This window comes from Salvia splendens, chromosome 5, assembly GCF_004379255.2.
Source record: "Salvia splendens isolate huo1 chromosome 5, SspV2, whole genome shotgun sequence".
Lineage (NCBI taxonomy): Eukaryota > Viridiplantae > Streptophyta > Magnoliopsida > Lamiales > Lamiaceae > Salvia > Salvia splendens.
The window spans coordinates 29,378,995-29,402,153 of NC_056036.1; the positions used below are offsets into that span (position 1 = coordinate 29,378,995).

The window sequence follows — 23,159 nt, forward strand, 5'->3', positions numbered from 1 at the left end:
ACGTTGCCCGGTCAATGGAAGTAATTAGGTGACTCACCTCTGAAGTCGTTGTTTTAATATCAACATTATGTTATGAATAGAACTAAGTAGTGAAATTATCCAAGCCCCCTAGCTCAAATGGTTGAGGAGGGTGGCAAGGATACCGCGCCATCCTGGAGGTCTCGAGTTCGACTCCTGGATGGCGCAACTTGGGATTAATTTCCCCTGTGGGCCTAAACAAGGCTTGTTGCCTTGGGGCTTTGCAAGCTTACGGGCCTGGACCCGTCTGGGGGAGGCTAGTTCGTGCGGCCACGAGGGGCTGGGGGAGGCTAGTTCGTGCGGCCACGATGGGCTAGGGGAGGCTAGTACGCTTGCCAATGTATCTCGAACTCGAAAAAAAAGAACTAAGTAGTGAAATCATATATCTGGAATTCTCTTTATCTTATCAGTTTTTAACAAAGTGTTTAATTGCTTTCTGTTTTTTAAAACTTTTTACTTGTTTATTTTCTTTAAAGTTAAAACCAACCAAAATCTCGATTTTCTAAGTAGTATATGATGTTGAGTATTTGATAGTCAGTCTGTAAACTTATTTCTCGTGTTCAGCACCTTGTGTTTACCTTTAGTTATACTATTGCTGTGCATCACTCTCGATCGCTAGAATTTAACAAATTAGTTACCCATAGACGAGATAAAACAATTCATAAAAAACATAAACAAAAATGGAAAACAAAACCAAAAGGATGAACCTTGAAATTTTCGTCTTCAATCTTGTCTTGCTCCAAACTCCAAGTGCGGATTGTGAATGATGAATGATGGAATGAAAGTGTAAAGATCCTCGAGTGAGAATTTTTTAATTAACTTCTGGACTAAATAGTTCTCATTGTCTGAGGTAGAATGGAGAGTATTAATAGACTTGTGAGCAAATTCCTCAGTTGGATAATAATTCTGACTCGAAAATGGGAAGTCTTGGGGCAAAATAGGGATGAATGCACTCGTCGTCCAAACTCAGCGGACCGTTAACTTGGACTCAGCGGGTCCCTGACTTGCTCCTGGACTCTCGGCATCGAATTTGGCGGACCATTGACTTCATCTCAATGGACCGCTGAGCTTGAGGTCGGTTCTTGCGTGTTTCCTCAACGGACCGCTAGACCTCCACCGACAGCTGACTTGGTATGATTCCTCCGAACTTCAATTTTGATCTTTTTCTAAGTCTATATTGCACATTTCTCACAAAACATATCAAAATACCGAATTGTACAAACAATGCAATTAAATAATATATTTTGCATTATTAACATTCAAAACGAGCCAAATCTCGGCCATAAAACCATGAAATATACATGTTTATCACACTTGCAGTTGGACGGAGGGAGTATCATATTTCCTAAATGAGTTCTCTTGTTTTAGGGATCCATTGTTGTTTTACGCTCCCCCGTAGTTGATCACTTGTAGTGAGAATCTATATTCTACAATAGAATTCTAATAGAATATTTATTTAGAAAAAGCGGGTAGCGGGAATCGAACCCGCATCGTTAGCTTGGAAGGCTAGGGGTTATAGTCGACGTCGATTCAGTTCTTTGAACGTCTCTAATTCAAAACCGAACATGAAACTTTGGTTTCATTAAGCTCCTTTATGGAAAGTGATAAAATTCTTAGATCTAAGAGGTGAACAAAACGAACAAAATTATACACGTTCCCTAGGCTCTACTTATTAACCTTTTACCCTTACTAGCTAGCGTAGCAGGTTGTTGATTAATTTCGAAATCGAGTCAATAATATTTACCTTATACTATAACGTTACATGCTTCTAGCCCTTAAGGTTTCCAATTTGAGTTATGCTCCTAAATCCGAGTTAAATAGATCAGATTGTATACCATTACTATAAAACGGGTGTACACACTCACGACACATTAAAATAAGCACAATATAAATGAACTAAATAACACAAGAAGAGACAATCATTCAATAAATGAAAAAAGATGTTTAAACAAAACCTACTATAAAGTAGAAGCAATCTGAAGATCCAGCAACTTATGGTGGTTACAAATACAACTTTAATTGGCTAAAAATTGACTATCGATACCCTGCAAACAGTTAAGGGGGTATTCGTGTCCTGAGCAAGAGAGTCAGCGTGTTCCTAAAATAAAATGGCTCAAAAATTGACTATCAATACCCTGCAAACAGTTAAGGTTTCAAAGGAGCATGTTCGTGAAGATTCCCCATGTGTCATGTGGAAGGAAGTCTTCTCTATCACTCTACATGCATCGTGTTGTGGCTGCAACAGTCGATGACTAGGAACAACGTAGAGTTTTCTACGAGGAGGCATTAGTCGTGCTAGTGTCCGTTCCGCTAGTCTCATTCAAGGGCACCACAAGCACCAAGCTGATTGAGCTGTTAAATATTTATATCTTTCAATTTCAGTGAATCATTTTATCTTATCTTGCACCTTCCCAACTTCGGTCTTGATTTTAACTACTAACGTTTCGGATTAATGAAATTCAATTACACCCCTAGAAAACCGGAGGATTGAAGTCTCCTAATACAAGTTTAACAGAAACTGAATGGAAAACATAGAATATGGATAACTTAATCATATTTCTCATAAGGCTAAAGGATGAGAGCAGACACAGATGCAAAACTAAGAACATAGTTATCACAATTCTACTAGAGTTGTATTGCAACACACAGAAAACTGAAAAGTGAAGCAGACTGCTCAACCTAAATGATTCGATATCACAGGGTTAATAGGAAAATGGTGGCCCTCAACAAGGAAACATATCTAAGCATGAGGCCTTGTTTAGTTTGTGAGCTCCATAATAGCAGAGACGATGTCTCCATTGGCCTCCTTGAGAGCTTTGACAGCCCTAACCCTTGAAACCCCAGCTTGTGTCATGACTAGCTCAATGTCCTTGGGTTCCACACCAGTCTCGTCTACATCTTCATCATCTTGAATTACAGCTTCTGGCTCTGCCTTTGGTGTGGCTTGGCCAATGTTGGGAACGGGAACCTTGAACTGCTCTGCAGCTTGAGTTTGCAATTGTGAGCTCAAATCCTCAATCTTGGCCTCACCAAAGATGACATAGGTATCTGAGTTCGGGCTCTTGAACACATCTGGCTTTGAGATGATAAACAGGATCTGCAGCACATTACATTAAATGGTCAGCAAAGACGCAACCAAGTCAATGATTAAAAGAAATACAGGAATACAAACTAACATTCTTGCTCTTCTTGACAGTGACTCGGCTGACCCCTGGGATTGGCTTCATTCCCAGCTTTAGCATTGCCTTGCGACTCTTCTTCTCACTACGGCTCTGCTTTGATCTACCGCTGGCATCTATTTGTCCTGTCAAGAGAGACTAGTCAGTAATTGGTCTAGGTTGAATTTCTTGATACTATAAGAAATTTCGTTGTTTGGCATACTTCAATACATCCATTTCAACCAATAGCTGTCTTAATTGCTAATGCCTAGCTGTTATTGACCATAATATTGAAACTTAAACTGAAATTAACAAGATATGCTTGAACTCAAGAGTGCATTACTATCATAGATTTCAGTATGGAATTAAAGGTAAAACAACTTGAACACAGATAAAGATATCGGATCTTAGATAGCAAAAGAGAACCAACTGCGAGTTTCTCTCCACAACAATTGCAAAATCAAGAACAGAATCCAAAATCTTCAATTACTGTCTTGCACCATATATTCAAGGAGATCACAAGCTTCTGTGAGAAATAAGGAGAATCATTTTAGAATCTAGGGTGGAAACATACCCTCAGTATCATCATCGTCCTCTTCATCATCATCATCGTCATCTTCTTCATCCTCAATTATAGGCTCATCATTCTGCAAGCATAATTTAACAATGAGCAACCAAGTAGCAGAACATGTTCTTTTTTCCATTCTTTCATGTAAGACGGTCATGGAACTACGGCTTAGTCAATTACATTTACAATACTTGCAATCACAAAATTAGATACCAGCAATTCTTGAACATGGAACTAGAAGCATCACACATTCAGCAAACAAGAAGTAGATTTCAAACTCCATACATACTAATTTATGGGATCATTTCATATAACTTCTGATGCACACAATCTTAATGCCTGAAAGCAAAACCATAAATGCAATAAAGTTAAATTTTCCATTTTCTCAATTGACACGAAAATATATGACTCCGTTTTCTAAATCCAATATAAAAAATGACAGAACATGTAGAATTATATAATATAGCATGCCCAGAATACCAGAGAAAAAATAATACACAGCGATTAATTACTTCGTTAATCAATTTCTCAAACGAATAAATAAGTCTCTACACCCAACTTGTATTGATTTGAAACACTCAAAATCACCAAAACCCTAGATCCTAAATCGAAGAGAAACTGGAATCTCCAATAACACGGATTTTTCTTTACCAAGCAAAAATAAGTACCAAATCGAAAAATTAACCGAAACACGATGAAAACTACGAATTCAATAATCCAAAAACACGCACAAGCCTTGGCTTCTATTTATTTGCCAATGCGTGAGAGAGAAAGAGAGGTTACACCAATCTTCTGTTGCTCAAGATGGTGGGCCAATAACTCCTCCTGCGATTGTTGAGTCATTCTTGTGCTGGTAAACGAGAGAAACGGAAGCAAGCGAGAGAGAGAGAGAGAGGAGTGCGTGTGTAAAACCCTAAACGGAGGCAATGTTACCTAAGAAAACCCTATTTTTAAGTAAGATGGCTTACGCTAAAAGCGGGTTTCTCCTTAGAAAACGCTATCGACTACTCTTTGTCGTTTCTTTTCCCTTTTATTGGGCGAACTGTATTTTATTTGTCGGTGTCATACATTTGTCTTAAGTGAAATGTAAATGCTTATCACCATTAAATATTTATAGAAAAAATAAGTTAGGACTCTATTCGCATACGGACCGAAATTAAAAATAGAACTCGTATTCGTGAATGGAGGAAGTATCACTTTTGCAAATATTCAACATTTTTTCCCATAATACGTGTATATATGTTAGCTCATTGGGTAATAGTATTGTGACAAAATAAAACAATTGTGTAATCGAGACAAACAGAAACGTAAAGAGTCACAGAATTTACGTGGTTCACCAAAGTTGTGTTGGCTACGTCCACGGGCAAAAAATGGAAAACAGATGTTATTCAGATTGTTTTCAGATTACAGAGTTATGTGCCCCTACTTCTATATAAATAGATGCAAAGACGACAAACTATGCCCAATAAAATAATTAATGCCTAAAACAGAAACATATCATACCATAAACAGCGAGACCACCGTTCGGCTAGCGGTAAACTATACAGATTCAAGGCATACTAACAAATACGAGTAGAATAGATTAAGAACCGAGAAATATACTCCCTCCATTTCCTTCAAATAGGAAGTTTGGAATCGACACGATTGTAATACAAAATTGGTAAAGTAAAAGAAAGGAGAAGAAAAATGGATAAAGTAAGATGGAGGAGAAAAAAAATAGTAGAATTAGTGTTGGTGAATGGCGGGATCATTTTCTAAAATGGAATGTTTCTATTTTTAGGAAATGGACCAACAAGGAAAGAATTTCTATTTCTAGGAAATGGAAGGAGTAGTTATTATAACAACGGGGCTACCCCGATGATTCAATATCAATGCTATTGTTAGCATACCTTGAATCTGTATAGTTTCCCGCTAGCCGAACGGGGTTCTATAATATGTTTCTGTTTTAGGTCTTAATTTTGTATTGGGCCTAGCCCGTCGTCTGTGTGCCTATTTATATAGAAGTAGAGCGCATAACTCTGTAATCTGAAAACAATCTGAATAACATACGTTCTCCATTTCCGCCCGTGGACGTAGCCAACACAACGTTGGTGAACCACGTAAATTCTGTGTCTATTTACGTTTTTTGTTTGCCTCGATTACACAATTGCTCTATCATGTCACAACAGCTAGTCTAATTTGTGAGCTCTATAATGGCAGAGACAATGTCTCCATCGGAGTCTCTGAGGGCTTTGACGGCCCTAGCCATTGAAACCCCGGCTTGTGTCATGACCAGCTCAATGTACTTGGGTTCAACGCATGTCTCATCTCCATCTTCATCATCTTGAGCTACGGCTGCCTTTGGTGTAGCTTGGCTGATGTCGAGAAAGGGAACCTTGAACTGCTCAGCAGTTTGAGTTTGCAATTGCGAGCTAAGATCCTCAATCTTGGCCTCCCAAAAGATGACGTAGGTATCTCAGTTTGGGCCCTTAAAGACGTCTGGCGTTGAGATGGTGAATAGAATCTGAAACACCAGCTCACAATATTAAAGCCACATCCGAGTTGTTGATTGATAGAAATAAGGGAATAAAAACTTGTTAGGGTTTTGTATACTAGAAATCACATTTCGAGTGATTGAATACTGTAAAACTCTATATATTCTTTTCAAATGAATGCAACAGATTAATTTTGTCATAATGTTGTTATGTTTTACATTTAATGGATGTTTATTGCATATTTAAATGTATAAGCGAACGTAATAAAGTCTAAGTCTTTGTTTTAGTATACCGGTTGTGTGGGCGTCGTCCACTTTAAGGTAACACGGTCAGTTCTGAACAAAGTAAAATAAGAATTTCACAACCTAGACAAACCTAGACTACATATCGTAAATGGTTGCAATGTCAGTCCGATTATTTCTAAGCCTTATTGAAATAAGATGACGTTGGTGTGGTATAGCACTGAATTGGATCTAAACGGCAAGACGAGTCTTTATGCTATCTACTGAAAGACGGGTTCTTGATAATTAATTTCTTAATCAATGTACGTTAGCATTAAGCATACGATATTTATTATCTACTACTTTGACTTACCAATAGGTGCGGGTTTTTCGTAACCCAACGATCCTGGTATCTTGGGTAGTGGCGATTAATATCTAGCGGTGCCAGGATTGCTATTATATTGAATCGTGTGCGAGGTGGGTCTCGTTTGATAACATCCACAAGAGGAGCTCGAAACAAGGTTTTATTATTCGGAACCTAGCTAGTTGGAGTTTGATTACTCTATGAATAATAAATAAGTGTTTCTTGCTAAGTCCACTCTTGGAGTTTATAATATGTTAATTAATTAAGTCCATATCAGACATTGATTAATTAATGGGTGTTTCTATCTTAAGCGCGGGAAATAAATGGAAACCCGGAATACTTGTAATTTCGGATTTGGATGGCAGTGCAATATTGCTTCTTCTTTAGTGGCTGATTGTAATATTCCAATATAAGCTCATATTAAATTGTGGGTTCAATTTAATTAGTAAAAAGCTAATTGAGGGAGGCCATATCCAAATTCTTCCTTAGATCCCTGACTGGGCCCAATATGTGACTTAATATAAATAGGAGAATAAAGGAGACAGAAAACATACTTGTTTTATTTTACAATTATCGTCCCCTCCCCCCCTCCCCATTCCAAGGGGAGGAACATTTTTTGCTCTCCTTCCGTGAGCAGGATTCTGTCTTCTTTATTTAAGTCCTAGTATTCTGGTGAGAATTGCCCACATAAATATCAGATTATAGTCCGGGATACCAGTCAGAAGATCCAAGCTCGAGTACTCAAGATCTTCATGTGGAGAGGACGCAAGCCATCTTCGATTCTAAAGTGAATCAACGAGGTAAATTGGCTAACTCCGTAGCAAGCATGTTTTAGGGATTTTTTGTGCTAAAGCATGTTTAAATTCAAATTGTGAGCATGATACATGTGAGAATTACGCGAATAGAGTTTATCTAAATAATTTGCTAAATAGATCAGTTTTTATGTGATCCGTTATAACGCACGCTTCCGCAGCAAACCCCTTCAATTGGTATCAGAGCCAGTCTTTGGCTCTGATTATTTGGATTTAAATTTTACAAAATTCATGTATGCATATGTTATTTGTTTACGAAGCATGTTCTTGTTGTTTCTTTTTGTTTATATTTTATGCATGTTGAACTCAAGAACTATCGAATCAAACAACTTGAATTATTCGATCGCACGAGACGTGCGATCAGTCGGCGCTCGTGCAGAGACGGATCGCACCACACGCGATCGAGAAAGGGTCATCGATTGAGTGGGAGCCAGGGGCTCACGATCACGGGGCGACGCGCAGACAAGCGTGGGCTTGTGCGCGCCGCCGACCGAGACCGCACGCCCTAGACGGAACCCGCGTCGAGGTCGACACGGTGGCTGGCGCGGTGCGGCGGTTCAACCGAGAATCCGCTGAGACACCGAGATGCCGAGAGCTCCAACACTAGGCGGAAGGCCCGGGACGTAGCTCCAAGCTACTGGTCATGACGTGTGCGCCTCGCAGCGCGACGTGTGCCGGAGCAGTGGGAGCGGCGAGTTTCGGATGGTCGAGACGGGCGATTGCCGCTAGCCGAGAAGATTCGCGCCACCGCGCGATCTCCTAGCCGAGATGTTGGCGCCAACCGATGAGCTAGGTGGCCGAGAGCAGACGCGCCACGGCGCACCTGCAGGCTGAGTACTCACGACGCCCGACGAGCCAGGCGGCCGAGACACTGGCGCGCGACACGAGCGCTGCTGGCCGAAACGCCGTGCGCGTCGTGATACGATGACGAACTCGTCAGATCTTCGTCGTTCATCGTTCGTGCGAACCTCGTGCAATGAGATAACGATGAAAGATTATTTTAATGATTATTTAATTTTTAATTAAAAGATATCATTAAAATATTATTATTTAATGAAAATAAAATATTTTTGGAAGATTTCCCTAGATTTTAGGAATATTTATATTATTATCCACATCTATGGAAATAAATAATATTATTTTGATTCCTAGATGATATGGACAAGCATAATTTAATAATTTTCTAATATTTATATATCTAGAATCCTAATAAGGATAGATATGTAAGAATACATTAAATAATAAAAAAAATTCTTCCTAATCTTGAACATGGAAATAATTTGAATTTAATTTTTCATGTCTTATTAAGAATTAAATATCTTGTTTATTTTAGATATATTTTATAGTAGACATGGATAAGAATTAAATTCTAGAACAATGGTTTCCTAAAGGAAGATACCAAAGTAAATGAAAGATTTAATTATCCAGCAAATTAAATACCAACAGAATTTAATTAAGCCTTAATCTGCCTCAAGACTAAGGATAATTAAAGGAAAAACCATAACTCAAATATCCAAGCTATAATTACGAACTTAATGTTTGTATATGGTCTCCATCAATTGGTCTGCAATTTATGAAGCTTATTTCCAATATTATCGCCACCCATTATGTAGGGACAATAATCCTACGAAATAGCAAGTTCATGAGGGTGGACTTCTCAAAGATAAATAGTATGAACTAGAATGTGGTTTCTAATATTATCGCTACCCATTAAGAGGGGACAATAATCCTAAGAAACTACGAGATTCAGAAGTTCACACAGGATTTATGAGATAGCTTGATCTTGTTAGCAGCACATGAGCATTGTTATGGGAGTGTGTTGTAGAAATAAGACTCTGTAATGCTAAATTTGGTGGTCTTGCTTAGGCAACATTAGGCGGCCATCCATTATGTGGTCTCTGGACTATTCGTCGGTGTTGTGACCAGTAAAATTGTAGAGTTTTAATGTGTATTGACCTCTTATGGAGGGTACAAAATTTTAATTTTACAGTTATAAGATTTTGAAAAGTTTTATGGTTAATCTGATCAAACTTTTTACATAAGTTTATGACAAATAGTAAATACTATGTTTTGCAGTGCAAATCAAATCGTCAAGATGTCATTCAATCATCTTTCTGCAATTCTTAAAGAAAACAAACTCGAGGGCCAAAATTACATAGAATGGAAACAAAACTTGGAAATCGTTCTTACAGCAGAAGAGTACAGCTTTGTACTCACAACCCCGCGACCTCTAGTGCCGCTGGCTAATGCTGCGGCCGGTGTCAGAGATGCACACAAACGACGGCATAAGGCGAATGAGATGGCTAAGTGCTACATGTTGGCTTCTATGTCTTCAGTACTCAAGCATCAGCATTCTGCCATGGAAACGGCCGCCGAGATCATGCAGAATCTCAAGAATCTTTTTGGTACTCAGAATCGAACGGCTAAGTCTCAAGGCTTTCGGAGTATCATGTCAAAGACAATGAAGGAAGGCTCGTCAGTGAGGGACCATGTCCTCGAGATGATGGGCCACCTCAACCAAATTGAGGTTTTGGGAGGGACATCATCCTTCAAAGTCTTCCCCCTAGCTTCCAGCAGTTCAAGCTCAATTTCGAGATGAACAAAAGGAATTACACCTTGGCAGAACTGTTAACTGAACTTCTGTCGGCAGAGGACCTTATGGTTCACTCTAAGGCGGCCATGATGACTTTGGGGCCTCGTTCCTCTGGCTATAAGTTTGGCGTAGGAAAGAAGTCAACACCGAACTCAGGAGCGGCCAAGATGGCTAAGGGAAAGAAAAAGAAGAGGGCAAACAAGAAGCCCACGGGGAAGTGTTTCAAGTGTGGTGAGAAGGGGCATTGGAAGCCAGACTGTCCTAAAAGGGGCAAGGCTACAGGTATGCCCCAAGCTCTGGTAGTCGAGTCTTGTTTGACTTCGACATCTACTTGCACTTGGGTTATTGACACAGGAGCGACTGATCATATCTGTTTTGATCCTGACTTAATGCAGGTTACAAGACGGCTACATGATCGTGAGATCGAAGTCCAGCTGGGCGACGCTACAAAAGTGGCGGCCATCGCAGTGGGAGACAATTATTTGTGTTTTAGTAGTGATAGAATTTTGATTTTGAAAAATGGTTTGTTGATACCTTCTTTTAGAAGAAATATAATTTCAGTTTCTAAATTGGTTTTTGATGGATATTCGATTTCTTTTAATGACAATTGCGTTATTAAGAAAGATGGTTCGTATATCTGTCGTGGTATCATGGAAAACAATATGTACACAATCACGTCTACACAATTTAATAATCGCAAATCAGAACTTAATACACATCGAAAATTTCAAAGAAACGAAAAGAACCTTCAAGTTCAATGAACGAAACGTACTTATGGAACCTTAACTTGGTCATGCCAATGAAAGGAGGATTCATTCTCTTGTGGAACAACATCTTATTAAAAACTATGTAATGAATCATAAACCCAGCAGTGAAGTGACTCTAGATGAGCTAACTTCTGTCACAAGTTCCATTAACCAAGAACCCGTACCTAGTGTACAAACAATTCCAGAAACTTCAACTTCTACTCCAAGCATTGTAGTGCCGCGCCGCAGTGGGAGGTTCTCTCATGAGCCCAATAGATACATTGGTTTGGGAGAATCTATTGATCGCTCCTCGGACAGCAATGTATTAGATCCCTAGAACTTTGCAGAGGCGCTGGCAGATGTCGATCATTGCTAATGGGTGAAAGCAGAGTCTACGATTTGTCTGTCCTACCCGAAGTCTGTACTGCCATTGGGAGCAAGTGGATATACAAACGTAAACGTGGACCCGATGAACGATTTAAAGTCTTCAAGGCAAGACTAGTGGCCAAGGGTTATACCCAAAAGGAAGGTGTCGATATGACAAGACTTTCTCCCCGGTGGCCATGCTCAAATCGATCCGGATACTGTTGTCTATAGCAGCTTATATGGATTGGGATGTATGGCAGATGGACGTTAAGACTGCGTTCCTCAACGGCAGTCTTGAGGAGACCATCTACATGGAAGAACCCGAGGGATATGCCATAAAGGGCAAGGAAAACATGGTTTGGAAGCTTAAGAAGGCTATTTATAGCCTTAACCAAGCATCTAGATCATGGAATCAGTATTTCGATCAAACAGTTCGCAAGTTTGGATTCGAAAAATGCCCAAATAAAAGCTGCGTGTATAAGAAGATTGAAAAAGAGAATGTTGTGTTCTTGGTTGTCAAACCAGTTCGAGATGAAGGATATGGGAGACGCGGGACACATCTTCGGTATCAAGGTTCTTCGGAATCGAGAAAAGAAGATGTTGTGCTTATCTCAAGAACCTTACATTAACACTGTACTTAGTCGCTTTAGTATACATGACGCCAAGAAAGGTTTCTTACCTTTTAGATATGACATCCATTTATCTCAAGAGATGTGCCCGAAAACGCCGTCTGAGATACAAGAAATGAGAAGGATTCCATATGCTTCGGCAGTTGGAAGTCTCATGTATGCTATGCTTTGTACGAGACCTGATATTTGCTTTGTTGTTGGCATGGTGGCAAGATATCAGTCGAATCTGGGCCAAGGACATTGGACTGCCGTAGAGAACATACTCAAGTACCTTAAACGGACTAAGGACTATGCTCTACTTTACAATGCAGCCGAGCTCTGTCCTTAGGAATATACTGACTCAGACTTTTAAGCTGATCAGGACTCGAGAAAATCTACTTCAGGATATGTGTTCACCTTAGGAGGTGGAGCCGTAATTTGGAATAGTGTGAAGCAGAAATGCATTGCGGACTCGACCATGGAAGCCGAGTATGTGGCCGCTTCGGAGGCTGCAAAAGAGGTAGTATGGTTCAAGAACTTCCTTATGGATTTAGGTGTGGTTTCGAATCTGCCCAAGAACATCACTATTTATTGTGACAATTCTGGTGATGTGACAAACTCGAAAGAACCAAGAGCTCTCAAAGCGAGCAAACATATAGAGCGGAAGTATCATATCATTAGAGATATAGTGCAGAGAGGAGACATACAAGTGGTCAAGATTGCGTCAGAGAACAACCTGGCAGATCCTTTTACAAAGGCATTGGTGGTGAAACAGTTCGAACGCCACGTTGAAGGGATGAGAGTTCGACTCATTCAAGACCTCAACTCGCTTTCAGTATAAGTGAGAGAAATTTTAAGACGTGTGCACTACCATTTTGTATACTCGAAAGCTGTTTTGAGTATAAGTGGGAGACTGTTAGGGTTTTGTATACTAGAAATCACGTTTCGAGTGATTGAATACTGTAAAACTCTATATATTCTTTTCAAATGAATGCAACAGATTAATTTTGTCATAATGTTTTTATGTTTTACATTTAATAGATGTTTATTGCATATTTAAATGTATAAGCGAACGTAACAAAGTTTAAGTCTTTGTTTTAGTAGACCTGTTGTGGGCGTCGTCCACTTTAAGGTAACACAGTCAATTCTGAACAAAGAAAAATAAGAATTTCACAACCAAGACATGCCTAGACTACCTATCGTGAAAGGTTGAAATGTCAGTCTGATTATTTCTAAGCCTTATTGAAATAAGATGACGTTGGTGTGGTATAGCACTGAATTGGATCTAAACGGTCAGACGAGTCTTTATGCTATATACTGAAAGACGAGGTCTTGATAATTAATTTCTTAATCAATGTACGTTAGCATTGAGCATACGATATTTATTATCTACTACTTTGACTTACCAATAGGTGCGGGTTTTTCGTAACCCAACGATCCTGGTATCTTGGGTAGTGGCGATTAATATCTAGTGGTGCCAGGATTGCTATTATATTGAATCGTGCGCCAAGTGAGTCTCGTTTGATAACATCCACAAGAGGAGCTCGAAACAAGGTTTTATTATTCAGAACCTAGCTAGTTGGAGTTTGATTACTCTATGAATAATAAAAAAGCGTTTCTTGCTAAGTCCACTCTTAGAGTTTATAATATGTTAATTAATTAAGTCCATAGCAGACATTGATTAATTAATGGATGATTCTATCTTAAACGGGAGAAATAAATGACAAATAAATGGAAACCGGGAATACTTGTAATTTCGGATTTGGATGGGCAATGCAATATTACTTCTTTAGTGACTGATTGTAATATTCCAATATAAGCTCATATTAAATTGTGAGTTCAATTTAATTAGTAAAAAGCTAATTGGGGGAGGCCATATCCAAATTCTTCCTTAGATCCCTGACTGAGCCCAATATGTGACTTAATATAAATAGGAGAATAAAGGAGATAGAAAACATACTTGTTTTATTTTACAATTTTCGTCCCCCCTATTCCAAGGAGAGGAACAATTTTTGCTCTCCTTTCGTGAGCAGGATTCTGTCTTCTTTATTTAAGTCCTAGTATTCTGGTGAGATGTGCCCACACAAATATCATATCATAGTACTCAAGATCTTCACGTGGAGAAGACGCAAACCATCTTCGATTCTTAAGTGAATCAACGAGGTAAATTGGCTAACTCCGTAGCAAACATGTTTTAGGGATTTTTGTACTAAAGCATGTTTAAATTCAAGTTGTGAGCATGATACATGTGAGAATTACGCGAATAGAGTTTATCTAAATAATCTACTAAATAGATAAGTTTTTATGTGATCCGTTAGAAATCCTGCTCTTCTTCACAATGACTCGGTTGACCCCCGGGATTGGGTTCATTCCCAGCTTTAGCATTGCCTTGTGACTCTTCTTCTCACTGCGGCTCTGATTCGACCTACCACTGTTGTCTTCTTGTCCGGGCAACAGAAACAAGTTCATGAAGAATCGATTTTTAACAACGTATGAAGTGGAAACGAGTTTCTGTATTATGATTCAGTTTCTGCGCCTCGGTACCTGAAGGCGCTTGTTAGGATGGACCAGCTGGGATATCCTAACTTTCGCTTCTGACGCAAAGATGTAGATTGATTTTGAACTTAGAGTTGTTCTTATTATTTTACACTTGTCTTTTCCTTTTGTTCATTTAGTTTCTATTTTAGTTTTGATATCATAGAGGATCCCGACTTGAGGGACCTTCAGTTTATTTTTTCATGTTCTTGTTTTGGATCCTAGTCACTTTTGGACTAGGATCATGTTTTGGAACGTTATATTTTGATTTAATTTACGGGTTGGGGTCTGCCTAAACCCCCGCCCACAACGGGTGTTTTTTGATTAAAAAAAAGAGTTTCTATCTTTCTTTTATACATCTATTGCAAGTTTCTGTCTTGCTTTCATAACATCTATTCCGACTGGTAATGTAAAATGGAAGCTAAAACTAAAACTGGCATCGAACTTAACTCAAGTCTCAAACTGCTTTGTTATCCTACATTTTTTGAAAAATAGATAAATTCGGAAAAACAGCCTGAAATTGAAGGGAAACGATGGAATCCCAGTTTGAATAGTAAATGAATCAAATCTTAGATACTAATGTACCAACTCTGAGTTTATCTACCTATATCTTTTTAATAACATAACCAATATGATTTTTCCAAATCATTTGCAAAATTAAGAACCAAAAAAGGAGAGATATCCTAAATCTTGAATTACTGTCTAGTGTCTAGCAACATTTGTTCAAAGAGAGGACAAGCTTCATTGAGGAATGAGGAAATGGAGATTCCTTTTTGGCTCATACCTTCAACATCATCTTCATCATCATCGTCCTCCTCATCCTCCTCCTCTTCATCCTCAACTGTAGGCTCATCGTTCTGCAACCACAAATGAATAATAAGCAACCAAGTGATAGAACATAGTTTTTTCCTCGTGCAAATTGTCGTCATGTACATTCAAACAACCAAATCAATTGTATGCATATCTCCAGTGTGGATGACAATCACATACAAGAATCGAATCAAATCAATGGTCTTAATGTCAATATTATTGGGAACATTCATAAGCTCATGTATGAAGTGGAAATTCACCAAGGAAAATAACTGCATTATGTTTTTATTAAATTATCAAATCAAGTCATAATAAAATGGTTGCTACTCCGAAAATCAGTTATTCCAGCAAAGTAACTGAAATTTGAAGCATTGGATTCCATATGTTAGAAATAAAAAAGTGGAAATACAATCCTATAAACATAAAATGTAGTATTACACATTCACACTCACATTCTTAAAGCATAGAAATAACAACAGTTTTTTTAGAAGAAAATGAAATTAATTTTACAATATCTACACTTTTCATCATGTTGCTCTATAACTTCGAATTCAAATATCGGTAAACTATAGGTTTCATTTGGTCCTAAACACAAATCAATACAAACTATGTACATCAACAATTACTTGAATTTCTATGAGAGGAATTGTAAAGCTCTATGTTTCACCTGTACCACGTACCAGATTGAAATTTCAATTCTACTCCCTCCGTTCTATAGTAGTGGAGTCATTTTTGTATGTTCCATAGTAGTGGAGTCATTTCACTTTTTTGTAAATTTCTACACATTTCTTCTCACTCGCTTTACTCACTTAACACAAATTTTCTTAAATCACGCGCCAAAAAAAATGTCTCCAATACTATGGAACGGAGGGAGTACATGTTAAGCAAATATGATCCATGCACTACTGAGAGGGGACGTGTACGTGCATGCATCCTATCTTAGGTGAGTATGTGATGAATGAGTCATTGAATAAAGGCGCATGTGGTAGCTGAGTCAGCATGAAGAGATGGTGAAGGAGTGAAAGTGTTGAGTTGTTACTAACGGTGCATGTGGAGTTAACAACAAGTGAAGTTATAAAGAGAGGAAGGGGGACCACTATCAAGGCATGTTGATTGTTTGCTACGGATCTGAGATCCATAGGATTAGTTACTGTAATTCGTTTCTGCAATTCCTTTCATTGTTTTTTCATTTTCCTTGTTTTGTGGGGGATAGATTTGAGGGATGGATGATGTGTTCCCGTAGTTTGATGGGGACGGATTTGTGGGGAGGACGAGTTTATCAACCTATAAGGTGAAGCTGCACTTGTTGATTGGGGGGATATGTGATGGCCATGGGAGCTAGATTTGGCACGCAGGCGTATGCCGATCCATTGGCGGATCTAAGAAACCTTCGACAGACCGGATCACTCCAAGAATACATGGATGCTTTCGACGAGACATATCTATGAACAGGGATCCGTGAGGATCAAGCCTTGAGCATGTTCCTATCGGGGTTGATTGATGAGCTGCAGATGTTGGTCCGTATGTTTAAACCCAAAAGGTTAGCCGAAGCATTTTCATTAGCTTAACTCCAAGAGATGACGTTGCGCGCCTTGGGGGAGGCAAAAGGAAGTTTGGGGGGAGGAAGCACGGGTGGTACAGGGTATTCTTACTCCAAGTCATTGGCGGTGACGACCACGCCTTCAAAATCTGGTGGGTTTTCAAGAAATGCAGTTGCTAAGACACTAAATTGATGGGATTGAGGCTGCATTTGACCCCAAAGGAAATGGATAAAATGAGGAAGAAAGGGTTATGTTATGGGTGTCCGGAAAAGTTTACACCGCTCATGTTTGTTCGAGACACAAGGCCTATTCTCCCCACTCCCTAAATATCTCCCACATCAAAACAAATCACCTTTAACGTTGCACCACCATTCAGTTTCTCTATAATATATGTTCACATCTCTCACAAGAACAAGGCAACTCTCAGATCGAATTCGAACTCAAGCCTCTTGCAAGGACAAAACTACCTTTTCTCCCCGTTCCAATCTAGCCGAGCTCAAGGTAATCTGCAAAACATCCCCTATCACTAATCTGCCAGTTTTGGATAACCCATTAAATTTTCTCTGTCAGAAAATCTGAGAAAACTAAGAGAGGAGAGAACGAGAGCCGAACCTATTTTTCGAGCCAATTCGTTTCCAATCTACAAAGGTACATCAATTCCTCTACAATAGCCTCAATTTTTGTGCATCTCATAACTTGTAACCAATCTAACAATCTAGTAACCAAAACAAAACCGAATCAAAGAATCGAACTTTAATTTCACGAAAACAACGTAAGAACTTACCTTGCGGGGTGGTTCGGGTTGGTTTCGGGGCTGCGCGATGTCGTTTTCGGGCTGTTCGAACAGCGAGCTGACCGACGGAGCAGCGGCGTCCGACGGCGAAGGTGGCTCGGCTGGACGGCGGTGGACGCCCCCAGCAGCAGCTCTTCCCGGCGGATTGGCGGCGAAAATTCTCCACCGCGACGGCGACTGCACAGCAGCGACCGTCGGCGAACAGCAGCGACGCGACGGATTCCTCGGCGAAAGATATGTGGGCCGTCGATTCTGGAGGTGGGATCGGAGAAGAACGACGGGAATTTGAGGATTACCTCTGTTGTGTTGAGAGAGAGAAAAAGAGAGAGAGAGAGAGTATACGTGTAAATCTCATAAAATGAAGAATTGGAGTGTACTGTACTTCAATTCCTTTATTGAAATAATTCCTTAATATTATAAAATGGAAGTGATGAGTGTACGTGTTTGTTTTAAAAAAAAAGGGAGTTCATATGTTTTTTTTTGTTTCTTGGACCAACACTTTTTTTTGTTTTGGTGGGCTAGTGAATAAATTAGATGTTGGGCCTCATTAATTAAATGTTTTGTTTGGGCTTCTTTAATTAAAAGTGGATGATTTATTAAAGTATGGGCTCCTTTTAAATTTGCTTTGGGCTTTAGAAGTTTTATTGGAGATATAAGGTGGGGAAATAATTAAAGTTTTGGGGTTTTTTTTTTAAATCCTTGGGCCGATGAATAAATTTAATAGTGAAGAATATTTAATTAATCCCGGAATATTTCGGAGGATGAATAATTTTATCCTAAGTCCGAAATAAATATATTTTCAAAGGGAAAATAGTTGTGATAATTTAGTTATGCGCTTAAATAAATTTTGGGTTTTTAATTCGATATCATGGAGGAAAATACGAGGAGTCAAATGTGGAAATATGGGCGTGAGTGGCCGACCGGCATCGCCCCACGACTCCTCGGGCGGCCGCTAAGGAAATGGAAAGAAAGAGGGAGACGACGTTCTCAAGTCACAAAAATAATTAAGTTTAATAAAGAAGTGCTATTAATTAAATTTCTCAATTTAATTAATATGCAAGTTTCTAAAATTTTCTAACGGTGAACAGATGATAAAAGAAATAAAGTAAGGGCATGCATTCCTATAAGTATGTGAATTTCTCGAGTCTTATTAGTACGTTGTTTGTTTTCAAAAGGCTATCTCCGTGAGTTAAGGGTGGAGTCAGGAAAATTCAAGTTAAAGAAACTAAACGATCAAGGTGAGCTTTCTTATACTAAAATACAAATCGTATTTTATAAAAACACGAACCCATGTTCGTGATTCTTAATGATGTTGTCTTGCCACAAATGTTTGTTATGATGCCTATCTGTTGGCTACGGCCAAGTGAATTATGAATGATGAAATATGTGAATCGATTCGATTTTTAGTCCGGGTAGGGTGGTGTCCCTACTTGGAACCTCTGGCCGTGAACGGCAGAGAAGGTGACCGTGGAAGGTGGCCACCTTCCAGGCACAAGGATACCTCTGACGTGTTGGGCAGGGAAGGTGACCGTATGAGAACACCATCTCAGCGGCACAATGTGATCAGATATGGCTAAAGTACAGGAAAAGGGGTTGCAACCCAATGTGATATTTTTAGTAAGCTCGGGTCTTTTCAACAACACCCCGAGTGTTACTGTGATGATGGCATGACAATATTTTCAAATGTATATGTGTAATTTTCGGCAATGTGTTCACTGAGTACTTTTTGTACTCAGCCCTGCATATATTTCTAAATGTGCAGGTTGAGCAGCGAAGTGGTGGAGGAAGTGTTATTGAGACAAGACACTTAATTCAGTCAGATTTTGACTCTCGGAGGTCCATGTCTTCATACATGGAACCGCGTTCATTTGCTTCCGTTGTGCATCTTAAAAGACTCAAGTCTATTTTGTTCAAAACTCTGATTTTATTTCAAGCTTTTCCCATTTGTTTGGAGCTATGGTCGAGTTGTGTTGTTTTTCCCCTTTCTTCCCCGCTTCTTTAGTCCTCCCCTAGTCGCGATCAACCGTGTTTTCTATCCTTAGAAAATGCGGTCGTGACAGAGTGATTTGGGTTTACCAACACGCCATAGACATTCCAATATCTAATAAATACGGTCTTTCGTGAGTTTCTACGGAAGTTTGTATTGGTATTTTTCGATGATATACTCATTTATAGTGTTAGTCGAGCATAGCACGTTGAGCATGTACAATAAGTCTTAAGTCTGATGCGGCATCACAACCTGTTGGCAAAGCGTTGAGGAGATGAAGTATCTTGGTCATGTCATCTAAAGGGCCGGAGTAGCAACGAACAAGGGTAAGATAGAGGCAGTCTTAGCGTGGCCTTTACTGAAATCAGTTAAGCATGTTCGAAGTTTTCTAGGCTTAACGGGATATTATCGGAGGTTTGTGAAGGATTATGGTGTGTTGGTTCGTCCTCTGATCAATGTCATAAAAGGAGCGAGTTTTCAGTGGACCTAATCGGCAGAGGCTGCCTTTGAAGGGCTCAAGATTGCAATGACCTTTGCCCCGGTCTTAACCCTGCCTGATATTTTTCACGAGACTTTGTCGTCGAAACAGATGCCTTCGGTGTGAGAATTGGGGCTGTTCTATTGCAACATAGACACCCCCATTGCATACATTAGCAAGGTTCTATCCCCAATGTATCAGACGCTATCAGTCTACGAGGTGTTGCTTGCGATCCTATTGACAGTCAATAAGTAGTGTCATTACCTCCAATGTCAGAAGTTTATGATTTTGACGGACCATCAAAGCTTGAAGTATTTGTTAGAGCAGCGTCTCACGACCCCCACACAACAAGCTTGGATGACCAAGCTCATGCAATTCGACAATGAGATTCGCTACATAAAAGGGATAGAAAATTCGGTGGCTGATGCCTTATCACGAGTTTCCGAAGTTATGATATATGCACTCACTTCGTATGTAATTCCCTTGGAGCTGTTAGCAAAGATTAAGTCTTCTTGGGCAGCGGATACACACATAATTCAGGTCATTGAGGATAAGAAAAGCAACTTTGATTCCCATCCTAAGTTCACTTGGAGGAAGGGGGAGCTGCGACGTAGGAGCCGCTTGGTTGTTGGGAAAGACCTTGTTTTACGCACGCAGATTATATCTTTGTTTCATGAGTCGGCTCTTGGGGGACATTCGGGAGCCTTATTGACCTACAAGAGGCTCTCGACAATGCTCTATTGGCCTAAGTTGCTTAAGGAGGTTCGGGAGTTTGTGCAAATGTGTGTGGTGGGTCAGCAATATAAGGCGAGTCATTCGCTTCCTGCAGGTCTACTCAGCCTCTTCCGGTACCAACGACTATATTCACCGACCTTACGATGGACTTTATCGAAGCCTTACCAACCTCGAGAGGTAAAAATGCGATCTTGGTGGTGGTTGATTGAATGAGTAAGTATGCCCACTTTATGGCTTTGGCTCATCCGTTCACGGCTAAGGGTGTGGAAGAAACCTTCTTGGATTCGGTTTTTAAACTTCATTGGATGTCAGTACGCATTGTTAGTGATCGTGGGGTAATATTTGTTGGAGGCTTTTGGCGGGATTTCTTTGGATTGTTGGGTATAGAGCTGCTATATTCCACGGCATATCATCCAGAAATGGAAGGGCAATCGGAGGTGGTGAACCGATATTTACAGTACTACCTTCGATGTATGGCTGGGGAGAAACCTCACTCGTGGATGCAGTGGCTGAGTCTCACGGAGTATTGGTACAATACTTCGTTCCATATGTCGATTAAGATGACTCCTTTTGAGGCACTCTATGGGTTCGCACCCCCTATCCATATGCCTTACTTGCCCGGGGATTCTCGTGTTGAGGCAGTAGACGTCGCGATCAGCTTATGGACAAAGTGGGGAACCACCACAAGTTCGTGCTGAAGGGAAACCACCACAAGTCCGGTCAAGGAAAACCACCACAAGTTAGTGTCGAAGTACTATGGGCCTTATCAGCTTATGGACAAAGTGTGGAAGGTGCCATACAAGCTGAAGCTACCGGCCGCCGCCACCATCCACATGCGATTTTAGACCACAAGATGGTAAAATGCCGCAATCATGCTGCCACCTAATGGCTCATTCATTGGGCGGATCGTTCTCCGACAGATGCATCGTGGGAGTTTGCGGAGGAGATTAAGGCCCGTTTTCCTTGGTTCCTTGAGGACAAGGAACCTTAAGGGGGTAGCATTGATGTATGCACTACTGAGAGGGGACGTGTACATGCATGCCATCCTATCTTAGGTGAGTATGTGAGGAATGAGTCATTGAATAAAGGCCCATGTGGTAGCTGGGTCAACATGAGGAGATGGTGAAGGAGTGACGGTGTTGAGTTGTTACTAATGGTGCATGTGGAGTTAACAGCAAGTGAAGCTATAATAAGAGGAATGGGGGGACCACTATCAAGGCATGTTGATTGTGTACTCATTTATGGCCTACGGATCTGAGATCCATAGAATTAGTTACTGCAATTCTTCTTTCATTTCCCTTGTTTTATTATCGGAGTTCTTATCGTAATACAAGTGATTCCCCTATTTCTTCAGGCGTGTTGATTATCCGTTGTTATGAGGCATATCGGTGGTGTTTTATCATGTGAACCTATCAAATTACTTGAATACAAAATCCACTGATAATGTTTTCCCTCAATACCACAGGCAAATGCTCTAAAAATGATTACTTTTTTTATTAATACGATTCTCAAACAAAGAAATTGACTCCCTAAATTTAACTAATTAATTTGAAACCATCAAAGCCAAAAAAACATAAACTGTAGTAATTTCCCCAAATGTGTGTACAACCTTTTCTTACTTAGCACAAGCCAGCTGCTTCAACTGTAAGAAAAATACCAAACTGAAAAACAAAGCTAAATATTTATGGGAATAGTGAACTTAATAATCGAAAAACCCAGAAAAAAATCCGAACCAGAAAAAGGTGTGGGTTCTAAATATATTAGAGAGAGAAGTTACATCAATATTATGTTGTTCAAGATGGTGTGCCAATAACTCCTCTTGGGATTGTTGAGTCATAGTACTTAATTGTTTGTAGGTGAAGTAGAGAAAATTGGAGAGGGATCTTTAAAGCCCTAGAGACAGAAACAAAGTTATAAAACGCTACGGAAATCCTTATTTGTTTATTACAAAAGGTTGAAACCCCAACCCCAAAGGCCCTTATATTCCGGCCCAACAGTATTGTGAGGGTTGTCCAATCAGGATACACAGTGACTCGCTAAGGGGGATGGTCATACGGTCCTACCAGAAGCCTACTTTCCATTGGCTCACACTTATGCCTGAAAGATGTTGCAACTACACGGCAGTAGTGGGATATTTGGCCATTCTTGCAATTCTGCCCCTCCAGAACCAACTGTGATGCCCTGTAGGCAAAAGTTGTGTTGGGTAAACTTTTTATAGTGATTGATTCCACCGCATGCAGCCCCATACTCAAAAAAATCCAAGGGCTTTTTTTGAGGAAATTCAGATAAGAGGGCTCGAGCTTGACATCTCAGTCAATAATGTCTAACCTCCTTGCTGCTACGACAAAGGCT

General features: G+C 39.9%; 1 protein-coding gene and 1 pseudogene across 2 annotated transcripts; both read right to left on the minus strand.

Moving 5' to 3' along the window:
• Nucleotides 1-2,555: 2,555 nt before the first annotated feature.
• On the minus strand, nucleotides 2,556-4,686 carry LOC121802440 (nascent polypeptide-associated complex subunit alpha-like protein 3). Of its 2 annotated transcripts, XM_042202116.1 has the most exons (4): nucleotides 4,528-4,686; nucleotides 3,751-3,823; nucleotides 3,195-3,322; nucleotides 2,556-3,115 (listed from the first exon to the last, which is right to left on the minus strand). In XM_042202116.1, the coding sequence occupies exons 1-4, from the start codon at nucleotides 4,585-4,587 to the stop codon at nucleotides 2,777-2,779; spliced, it is 600 nt and encodes a 199-aa protein (XP_042058050.1). In that variant the 5' UTR covers nucleotides 4,588-4,686; the 3' UTR covers nucleotides 2,556-2,776. The 2 variants fall into 2 exon arrangements, with proteins under 2 accessions (XP_042058050.1, XP_042058049.1); XM_042202115.1 differs by having other exon boundaries at nucleotides 3,751-4,657.
• A 1,231-nt stretch (nucleotides 4,687-5,917) lies between these two features.
• On the minus strand, nucleotides 5,918-22,644 carry LOC121803402 (annotated as a pseudogene).
• Between the last annotated feature and the right edge of the window lie 515 nt (nucleotides 22,645-23,159).